At 49.9% G+C, this 11434-nt stretch overlaps 1 protein-coding gene across 1 annotated transcript; it reads left to right on the forward strand.

The window, feature by feature from the left end:
- Positions 1 to 9018: 9018 nt before the first annotated feature.
- Positions 9019 to 9948, forward strand: LOC147092250 (epidermal differentiation-specific protein-like). The gene has a single exon (XM_085975635.1). The coding sequence runs from the start codon at positions 9102 to 9104 to the stop codon at positions 9642 to 9644; it is 543 nt and encodes a 180-aa protein (XP_085831761.1). The 5' UTR covers positions 9019 to 9101; the 3' UTR covers positions 9645 to 9948.
- The last annotated feature ends 1486 nt before the right edge of the window (positions 9949 to 11434 follow it).

The raw sequence follows: 11434 nt of genomic DNA on the forward strand, positions 1-11434 counted from the left end.
GAATGAGAGTGCGAGGGACACGGTGTGTACAATTACTGGAACACGGAGAGTGAGAGAGTGAGGGACAAGGTGTGTACAATTACTGGAACACGGAGAGTGAGAGTGTGAGGGACACGGTGGGTGCAATTACTGGAACACGGAGAGTGAGAGTGTGAGGTACACGGTGTGTACAATTACTGGAACACGGAGAGTGAGAGTGTGAGGGACACAGTGTGTACAATTACTGGAACACGGAGAGTGAGAGTGTGAGGTACACGGTGTGTACAATTACTGGAACACGGAGAGTGAGAGTGTGAGGGACACAGTGTGTACAATTACTGGAACACGGCGAGTGAGGGTGTGAGGGACACAGTGTGTACAATTACTGGAACACGGAGAGCGAGAGTGTGAGGGACATGGTGTGTACAATTACTGGAACACGGAGAGTGAGAGTGTGAGGGACACGGTGTGTAAAATTACTGGAACACGGAGAGTGAGAGTGTGAGGGACACGGTGTGTACATTTACTGGAACACGGAGAGTGAGAGCATGAGGGACACGGTGTGTACAATTACTGGAACACGGAGAGTGAGAGTGTGAGGGACACGGTGTGTACAATTACTGGAACACGGAGAGTGAGAGTGTGAGGGACACGGTGTGTACAATTACTGGAACACGGAGAGTGAGAGTGTGAGGGACACGGTGTGTACAATTACTGGAACACTGAGAGTGAGTGTGTGAGGGACACGGTGTGCACAATTACAGGAACACGGAGAGTGAGAGTGTGAGGGACACGGTGTGTACAATTACTGGAACACGGAGAGTGTGAGGGACTCGGTGTGTACAATTACTGGAACACGGAGAGTGAGAGTGTGAGGGAGACGATGTGTACAATTACTGGAACACGGAGAGTGAGAGTGTGAGGGACTCGGTGTGTACAATTACTGGAACACGGAGAGTGAGAGTGTGAGGGACACGGTGTGTACAATTACTGGAACACGGAGAGTGAGAGTGCGAGGGACACGATGTGTACAATTACTGGAACACGGAGAGTGAGAGTGCGAGGGACACGGTGTGTACAATTACTGGAACACGGAGAGTGAGAGTGGGAGGGTCACGGTGTGTACAATTACTGGAACACGGAGAGTGAGAGTGTGAGGGACACGGTGTGTACAATTACTGGAACACGGAGAGTGAGAGTGTGAGGGACACGGTGTGTACAATTACTGGAACACTGAGAGTGAGAGTGTGAGGGACACGGTGTGTACAATTACTGGGACACAGAGAGTGAGAGTGTGAGGGACACAGTGTGTACAATTACTGGAACACGGAGAGTGAGAGTGCGAGGGACACGGTGTGTACAATTACTGGAACATGGAGAGTGAGAGTGTGAGGTACACGGTGTGTACAATTACTGGAACACGGAGAGTGAGAGTGTGAGTGACACAGTGTGTACAATTACTGGAAAATGGAGAGTGAGAGTGTGAGGGACACGTTGTGTACAATTACAGGAACACAGAGAGTGAGAGTGTGAGGGACACGATGTGTACAATTACTGGAACACGGAGAGTGAGAGTGTGAGGGACACGGTGTGTACAATTACTGGAACACGGAGAGTGGGAGTGCGAGGGACACGGTGTGTACAATTACTGGAACACGGAGAGTGAGAGTGTGAGGGACACAGTGTGTACAATTACTGGAACACGGAGAGTGAGAGTGCGAGGGAGACGGTGTGTACAATTACTGGAACACGGAGAGTGAGAGTGTGAGGGACACGGTGTGTACAATTACTGGAACACGGAGAGTGAGAGTGTGAGGGACACGGTGTGTACAATTACTGGAACACGGAGAGTGAGAGTGTGAGGGACACGGTGTGTACAATTACTGGAACACAGAGAGTGAGAGTGTGAGGGACACGGTGTGTACAATTACTGAAACACGGAGAGTGAGAGTGTGAGGGACAAGGTGCGTACAATTACTGGAACACGGAGAATGAGAGTGCAAGGGACACGGTGTGTACAATTACTGGAACACGGAGAGTGAGAGTGTGAGGGACAAGGTGTGTACAATTACTGGAACACGGAGAGTGAGAGTGTGAGGGACACGGTGGGTGCAATTACTGGAACACGGAGAGCGAGAGTGTGAGGTACACAGTGTGTACAAATACTGGAACACGGAGAGTGAGAGTGTGAGGGACACAGTGTGTACAATTACTGGAACACGGAGAGTGAGAGTGTGAGGGACATGGTGTGTACAATTACTGGAACACGGAGAGTGAGAGTGTGAGGGACACGGTGTGTACAATTACTGGAACACGGAGAGTGAGAGTGTGAGGGACACGGTGTGTACATTTACTGGAACACGGAGAGTGAGAGCGTGAGGGACACGGTGTGTACAATTACTGGAACACGGAGAGTGAGAGTGTGAGGGACACGGTGTGTACAATTACTGGAACACGGAGAGTGAGATTGTGAGGGACACGGTGTGTACAATTACTGGAACACGGAGAGTGAGAGTGTGAGGGACATGGTGTGTACAATTACTGGAACACGGAGAGTGAGAGTGTGAGGGACACGGTGTGTACAATTACTGGAACATGGAGAGTGAGAGTGTGAGGGACACGGTGTGTACATTTACTGGAACACGGAGAGTGAGAGCGTGAGGGACACGGTGTGTACAATTACTGGAACACGGAGAGTGAGAGCGTGAGGGACACAGTGTGTACAATTACTGGAACACGGAGAGTGAGAGTGTGAGGGACATGGTGTGTACAATTACTGGAACACGGAGAGTGAGAGTGTGAGGGACACGGTGTGTACAATTACTGGAACACGGAGAGTGAGAGTGTGAGGGACACGGTGTGTACAATTACTGGAACACTGAGAGTGAGTGTGTGAGGGACACGGTGTGCACAATTACAGGAACACGGAGAGTGAGAGTGTGAGGGACACGGTGTGTACAATTACTGGAACACGGAGAGTGTGAGGGACTCGGTGTGTACAATTACTGGAACACGGAGAGTGAGAGTGTGAGGGAGACGATGTGTACAATTACTGGAACACGGAGAGTGAGAGTGTGAGGGACTCGGTGTGTACAATTACTGGAACACGGAGAGTGAGAGTGTGAGGGACACGGTGTGTACAATTACTGGAACACGGAGAGTGAGAGTGCGAGGGACACGATGTGTACAATTACTGGAACACGGAGAGTGAGAGTGCGAGGGACACGGTGTGTACAATTACTGGAACACGGAGAGTGAGAGTGGGAGGGTCACGGTGTGTACAATTACTGGAACACGGAGAGTGAGAGTGTGAGGGACACGGTGTGTACAATTACTGGAACACGGAGAGTGAGAGTGTGAGGGACACGGTGTGTACAATTACTGGAACACTGAGAGTGAGAGTGTGAGGGACACGGTGTGTACAATTACTGGGACACAGAGAGTGAGAGTGTGAGGGACACAGTGTGTACAATTACTGGAACACGGAGAGTGAGAGTGCGAGGGACACGGTGTGTACAATTACTGGAACATGGAGAGTGAGAGTGTGAGGTACACGGTGTGTACAATTACTGGAACACGGAGAGTGAGAGTGTGAGTGACACGGTGTGTACAATTACTGGAAAATGGAGAGTGAGAGTGTGAGGGACACGTTGTGTACAATTACAGGAACACAGAGAGTGAGAGTGTGAGGGACACGATGTGTACAATTACTGGAACACGGAGAGTGAGAGTGTGAGGGACACGGTGTGTACAATTACTGGAACACGGAGAGTGGGAGTGCGAGGGACACGGTGTGTACAATTACTGGAACACGGAGAGTGAGAGTGTGAGGGACACAGTGTGTACAATTACTGGAACACGGAGAGTGAGAGTGCGAGGGACACGGTGTGTACAATTACTGGAACACGGAGAGTGAGAGTGTGAGGGACACGGTGTGTACAATTACTGGAACACGGAGAGTGAGAGTGTGAGGGACACGGTGTGTACAATTACTGGAACACGGAGAGTGAGAGTGTGAGGGACACGGTGTGTACAATTACTGGAACACAGAGAGTGAGAGTGTGAGGGACACGGTGTGTACAATTACTGAAACAGGGAGAGTGAGAGTGTGAGGGACAAGGTGCGTACAATTACTGGAACACGGAGAATGAGAGTGCAAGGGACACGGTGTGTACAATTACTGGAACACGGAGAGTGAGAGTGTGAGGGACAAGGTGTGTACAATTACTGGAACACGGAGAGTGAGAGTGTGAGGGACACGGTGGGTGCAATTACTGGAACACGGAGAGCGAGAGTGTGAGGTACACGGTGTGTACAAATACTGGAACACGGAGAGTGAGAGTGTGAGGGACACAGTGTGTACAATTACTGGAACACGGAGAGTGAGAGTGTGAGGGACATGGTGTGTACAATTACTGGAACACGGAGAGTGAGAGTGTGAGGGACACGGTGTGTACAATTACTGGAACACGGAGAGTGAGAGTGTGAGGGACATGGTGTGTACATTTACTGGAACACGGAGAGTGAGAGCGTGAGGGACACGGTGTGTACAATTACTGGAACACGGAGAGTGAGAGTGTGAGGGACACGGTGTGTACAATTACTGGAACACGGAGAGTGAGAGTGTGAGGGACACGGTGTGTACAATTACTGGAACACGGAGAGTGAGAGTGTGAGGGACACGGTGTGTACAATTACTGGAACACTGAGAGTGAGTGTGTGAGGGACACGGTGTGTACAATTACAGGAACACGGAGAGTGAGAGTGTGAGGGACACGGTGTGTACAATTACTGGAACACGGAGAGTGAGAGTGTGAGGGACACGGTGTGTACAATTACTGGAACACGGAGAATGAGAGTGTGAGGGACACGGAGTGTACAATTACTGGAACACAGAGAGTGAGAGTGTGAGGGAAACTGTGTACAATTACTGGAACACGGAGCTGAGAGTGTGAGGGACACGGTGTGTACAAATATTGGAACACGGAGAGTGAGAGTGTGAGGGACACGGAGTGCACAATTACTGGAACACAGAGAGTGAGAGTGTGAGGGAAACTGTGTACAATTACTGGAACACGGAGAGTGGGAGTGTGAGGGACACAGTGTGTATAATTACTGGAACACGGAGAGTGAGAGTGTGAGGGAAACGCTGTGTACAATTACTGGAACACGGAGAGTGAGAGTGTGAGGGACACGGTGTGTACAATTACTGGAACACAGAGAGTGAGAGTGTGAGGGACACGGTGTGTACAATTACTGGAACACGGAGAGTGAGAGTGTGAGGGACACGGTGTGTACAATTACTGGAACACAGAGAGTGAGAGTGTGAGGGACACGTTGTGTACAATTACTGAAACACGGAGAGTGAGAGTGTGAGGGACAAGGTGTGTACAATTACTGGAACACGGAGAATGAGAGTGCGAGGGACACGGTGTGTACAATTACTGGAACACGGAGAGTGAGAGTGTGAGGGACACGGAGTGTACAATTACTGGAACACAGAGAGTGAGAGTGTGAGGGACACTGTGTGTACAATTGCTGGAACACGGAGAGTGAGAGTGTGAGGGACACGGTGTGTTCAATTACTGGAACACGGAGAGTGAGAGTGTGAGGGAAACGGTGTGTACAATTACTGGAACACGGAGAGTGAGAGTGTGAGGGACACGGTGTGTCCAATTACTGGAACACAGAGAGTGAGAGTGTGAGGGACACGGTGTGTACAATTACTGGAACACAGAGAGTGAGAGTGTGAGGGACACAGTGTGTACAATTACTGGAACACAGAGAGTGAGAGTGTGAGGGACACGGTGTGTACAATTACTGGAACACGGAGAGTGAGAGTGTGAGGGACACGGTGTGTACAATTACTGGAACACGGAGAGTGAGAGTGAGAGGGACACGGTGTGTACAATTACTGGAACACGGAGAGTGAGAGTGTGAGGGACACGGTGTGTACAATTACTGGAACACGGAGAGTGTGAGTGTGAGGGACACGGTGTGTACAATTACTGGAACACGGAGAGTGAGGGTGTGAGGGACACTGTGTGTACAATTATTGGAACATGGAGAGTGAGAGTGTGAGGGACACGGTGTGTACAATTACTGGAACACGGAGAGTGAGAGTGTGAGGGACACGATGTGTACAATTACAGGAACACGGAGAGTGAGAGTGTGAGGGACACGGTGTGTACAATTACTGGAACACGGGGAGTGAGAGTGTGAGGGACACGATGTGTAAAATTACTGGAACACGGAGAGTGAGAGTGAGAGGGACACGGTGTGTACAATTACTGGAACACGGAGAGTTAGAGTGTGAGGGACACGATGTGTACAATTACTGGAACACGGAGAGTATGAGTGTGAGAGACACGGTGGGTACAATTACTAGAACACGGAGAGTGAGAGTGTGAGGGACACAGTGTGTACAATTACTGGAACACGGAGAGTGAGAGTGCGAGGGACACGGTGTGTACACTTACTGGAACAGAGAGAGTGAGAGTGTGAGGGACTCGGTGTGTACAATTACTGGAACACGGAGAGTGAGAGTGTGAGGGACACGGTGTGTACAATTACTGGAACATGGAGAGTGAGAGTGTGAGGGACACGGTGTGTACAATTACTGGAACACGGAGAGTGAGAGTGTGAGGGACACGGTGTGTACAATTACAGGAACACGGAGAGTGAGAGTGTGAGGGACACGGTGTGTACAATTACTGGAACACGGAGAGTGAGAGTGTGAGAGACACGGTGTGTACAATTACAGGAACATGGAGAGTGAGAGTGTGAGGGACACGGTTTGTACAATTACTGGAACACGGAGAGTGAGAGTGTGAGGGACACAGTGTGTACAATTACTGGAACACGGAGAGTGAGAGTGCGAGGGACAAGGTGTGTACACTTACTGGAACAGAGAGAGTGAGAGTGTGAGGGACACGGTGTGTACAATTACTGGAACATGGAGAGTGAGAGTGTGAGGGACACGGTGTGTACAATTACTGGAACATGGAGAGTGAGAGTGTGAGGGACACGGTGTGTACAATTACTGGAACACGGAGAGTGAGAGTGTGAGGGACACATTGTGTACAATTACTGGAATACGGAGAGTGAGAGTGCGAGGGACACGGTGTGTACACTTACTGGAACAGAGAGAGTGAGAGTGTGAGGGACACGGTGTGTACAATTACTGGAACACGGAGAGTGAGAGTGTGAGGGACACGGTGTGTACAATTACTGGAACACGGAGAGTGAGTGTCTGAGGGACACGGTGTGTACAATTACTGGAACACGGAGAGTGAGAGTGTGAGGGACACGGTGTGTACAATTACTAGAACACGGAGAGTGAGAGTGTGAGGGACGCGGTGTGTACAATTACTGGAACACGGAGAGTGAGAGTGTGAGGGACACGGTGTGTACAATTACTGGAACACGGAGAGTGAGAGTTTGAGGGACACGGTGTGTACAATTACTGGAACACGGAGAGTGTGAGTGTGAGGGACACGGTGTGTACAATTACTGGAACACGGAGAGTGAGAGTGTGAGGGACACGGTGTGTACAATTACTGGAACACGGAGAGTGAGAGTGTGAGGGACACAGTGTGTACAATTACTGGAACATGGAGAGTGAGAGTGTGAGGGACACGGTGTGTACAAATACTGGAACATGGAGAGTGAGAGTGCGAGGGATGTGGTGTGTACAATTACTGGAACTCGGAGAGTGAGAGTGTGAGGGAGACGGTGTGTACAATTACTGGAACACGGAGAGTGAGAGTGTGAGGGAAACGCTGTGTACAATTATTGGAACACGGAGAGTGAGAGTGTGAGGGACCCGGTGTGTACAATTACTGGAACACGGAGAGTGAGAGTGTGAGGGACACAGTGTGTACAATTACTGGAACACGGAGAGTGAGAGTGTGAGGGACACGGTGTGTACAATTACTGGAACACGGAGAGAGAGAGTGTGAGGGAAACGCTGTGTATAATTACTGGAACACGGAGAGTGAGAGTGTGAGGGACACAGTGTGTACAATTACTGGAACACGGAGAGTGAGAGTGCGAGGGAGACGGTGTGTACAATTACTGGAACACGGAGAGTGAGAGTGCGAGGGACACGGTGTGTACAATTACTGGAACACGGAGAGGGAGAGTGTGAGGGACATGCTGTGTACAATTACTGGAACACGGAGAGTGAGAGTGTGAGGGACACGGTGTGTAGAATTACTGGAACACTGAGAGTGAGAGTGTGAGGGACACGGTGTGTACAATTACTGGAACACGGAGAGTGAGAGTGTGATGGACATGGTGTTTACAATTACTGGAACATGGAGAGTGAGAGTGTGAGGGACACGGTGTGTACAATTACTGGAACACGGAGAGTGAGAGTGTGATGGACATGGTGTTTACAATTACTGGAACATGGAGAGTGAGAGTGTGAGGGACACGGTGTGTACAATTACTGGAACACGGAGAGTGAGAGTGTGAGGGACACGGTGTTTACAATTACTGGAACATGGAGAGTGAGAGTGTGAGGGACACGGTGTGTACAATTACTGGAACACGGAGAGTGAGAGTGTGAGGGACACGGTGTGTACAATTACTGGAACACGGAGAGTGAGAGTGTGAGGGACACTGTGTGTACAATTACTGGAACACGGAGAGTGAGAGTGTGAGGGACACGGTGTTTACAATTACTGGAACATGGAGAGTGAGAGTGTGAGGGACACGGTGTGTACAATTACTGGAACACGGAGAGTGAGAGTGTGAGGGACACGGTGTGTACAATTACTGGAACACGGAGAGTGAGAGTGTGAGGGACACGGTGTTTACAATTACTGGAACATGGAGAGTGAGAGTGTGAGGGACACGGTGTGTACAGATACTGACTTGTCAGTTTCCAGGAACTTGTGAAAATTTCTCAAAGTTCTGTTTTCTGGGTTGTGTTCCGCCCATTAGGGTTTGGCACATTCTGGGGATTCTCTGTTAGATGCTGATCATGAATTACAATGTGCCGAGTCATCAGCAGGAAAGTGAATATAAGTCCGCGCCTGGACCAGGAAACCACTGAATGATTGCAGTGGCACTGAGCTCACTGAAATCTGACAGCAGCGACCAAATCAACAGTCAGGATGACCACAAACGAAATGATTGTCCTGTACGAGGAAACCGGCCTCAGTGGCAAGAAGGAGCAATTTAGGGACAGTGTCCCTGACCTTGGGAAAGTGATGTTCAGTGATCGTGCTGGCTCTCTGAAGGTGGAAGGTAAACACTGGGTTGCATACAAGGAACAAGACTACCAAGGAGAGTTCGTGGTTTACGGAGACGGGAACCATGACTGTCTCGGCACCATGGAGAAAAAGATTCAATCTTTGCGCCGGGTGAGTGAAGACTTACAAAATCCAAACATTGTTGTGTACCAGCACATTAAATATGGCGGTGTGGAGCGCGACATCGACACCGAAGTTGAAAACCTGAAGTATGCTGAGTTCAATAATCTGGCTTCCTCCCATGAGGTGAAGGAAGGTGTCTGGATTCTGTATGAATATGCCTGTTTCAAAGGGAGACACGTCATCACCTTTAAAGGTGACAAATGGCCAGACTACCGCACACATCGCTTGAATGACAAGATATCTTCACTGCGACCCTTGAAGAGTTCTGATGTTGAAGTGTGAAAACTCAGCTTGCGAAGAGTTTGAGCGGATCCATCGCAGGCTGATCTGCTGCCCGCCCTCTGCTGATTGACTTTCCTTCCTTTACTAAACCCACGGTCTGTAGGAGAGAGAATCTGCATCGAGCATCTTTCACCGAATCCTCAACCAGCTCCCCCCCAGCTCCCCCCCGCTGCAAACTGCTTCCAAACTGGTGTAACCCTGTACCGCTGCTGATTGCTGTTGCTCGGTGTAGATTGTGTCTGTAACTTTGCTTGGCTCTGTCAGTTCATCACCAATCTAATAAAATTACAATGCTGAAAACTCATTCCCAATGTTTCCGTTTGGCTCATTTCTCCAATTCTTTGAAATCTAGGGCCTAGAAATTGGTCTCGGACGGAGTCGCGGAACGGGCGGTATCGGCCGGGTCTCCCGGTGTGCGCCACGCCCGATATTTAACTGCATTAAGTGTAATGGAACTAAATATCAGGCGCTACGCAAAATCTACTCGGAAATGTTTGAAAGTGTGAGTTTAGATTGATGAGGTGTCGTTGTACATCTTAAATAACAAGGTAGAGGTGAGGGTCAGAGAGGGAGAATTAAATGACTAGGAATTCCGGGATCCTGACCCTCCCAGCTGTTCCACCACATTCCCGAGGCAGTGCACCGTCAGACTGGTCCTCCTGAATTTATCCCGGTTATAGACTTGCGTGCCTCTCAGTGCGGGTGTCTAAACACTGTTAATGAAACTGCGTCCCACCGATCTGAGCCGAGGTGTGTTACAGGGGCTGCTTCCACCGGAGCACAGCAGGCTCAGAGGAGATTTAATCGAGATTGTATTTTGTTGGATGCAGGTTAGTGTTTGAGCACAGAAAGTGAATGCGTCGCCACAGGGCGAGGTTGAGGCAGAGAATACCGCAACTTTAAGGGACTGAGTCAATCTAAATATTTGTAACAAAGCAAGATACAGGGCAATGGGGAGAGAGCGGGGCAGTGGGATTAGTTTGTGATTGATACAGGGCAATGGGGAGAGAGCGGGGCAGTAGGATCAGTTTGTGATTTATACAGGTCTATGTGGAGAGAGTGGGGCAGTGGGATCAGTTTGTGATTGATACAGGGCAATGGGGAGAGAGCGGGGCAGTGGGATTAGTTTGTGATTGATACAGGGCAATGGGGAGAGAGCGGGGCAGTGGGATCAGTTTGAGATTGATACAGGGCAATGGGGAGAGAGCGGGGCAGTGGGATCAGTTTGTGATTGATACTGGGCAATGGGGAGAGAGCGGGGCAGTGGGATTAGTTTGTGATTGATACAGGGCAATGGGGAGAGAGCGGGGCAGTGGGATCAGTTTGAGATTGATACAGGGCAATGGGGAGAGAGCGGGGCAGTGGGATTAGTTTGTGATTGATACAGGTCTATGTGGAGAGAGTGGGGCAGTGGGATCAGTTTCTGATTGATAGATGGCTATGGGAGAGAGCGGGGCACTGGGATTAGTTTGGGATTGATACAGGGCAATGGGGAGAGAGTGGGGCAGTGGGATTAGTTTGGGATTGATACAGGGCAATGGGGAGAGAGCGGGGCAGTGGGATTAGTTTGTGATTGATACAGGGCTATGGGGAGAGAGCAGGGCAGTGGGATCAGTTTGTGATTTATACAGGTCTATGGGGAGAGCGGGGCAGTGGGATTAGTTTGTGATTGATACAGGTCTATGGGGAGAGTGGGGCAGTGTGATTAGTTTGGGATTTATACAGGGCTCTGGGGAGAGAGCAGGGCAGTGGGATTAGTTTGGGATTGATACAGGGCTATGTGGAGAGCA

The sequence above is a fragment of the Somniosus microcephalus genome, unplaced genomic scaffold (assembly GCF_052327205.1).
Source record: "Somniosus microcephalus isolate GS21.2 unplaced genomic scaffold, FLI_Smic_1.0 unresolved_chr2, whole genome shotgun sequence".
NCBI classification, from domain to species: Eukaryota; Metazoa; Chordata; class Chondrichthyes; order Squaliformes; family Somniosidae; genus Somniosus; species Somniosus microcephalus.

Bases quoted from the DNA above. Each gene is read 5' to 3' on its own strand.
- LOC147092250 (XM_085975635.1), top strand. From the start codon at position 9,102: ATGACCACAAACGAAATGATTGTCCTGTACGAGGAAACCGGCCTCAGT.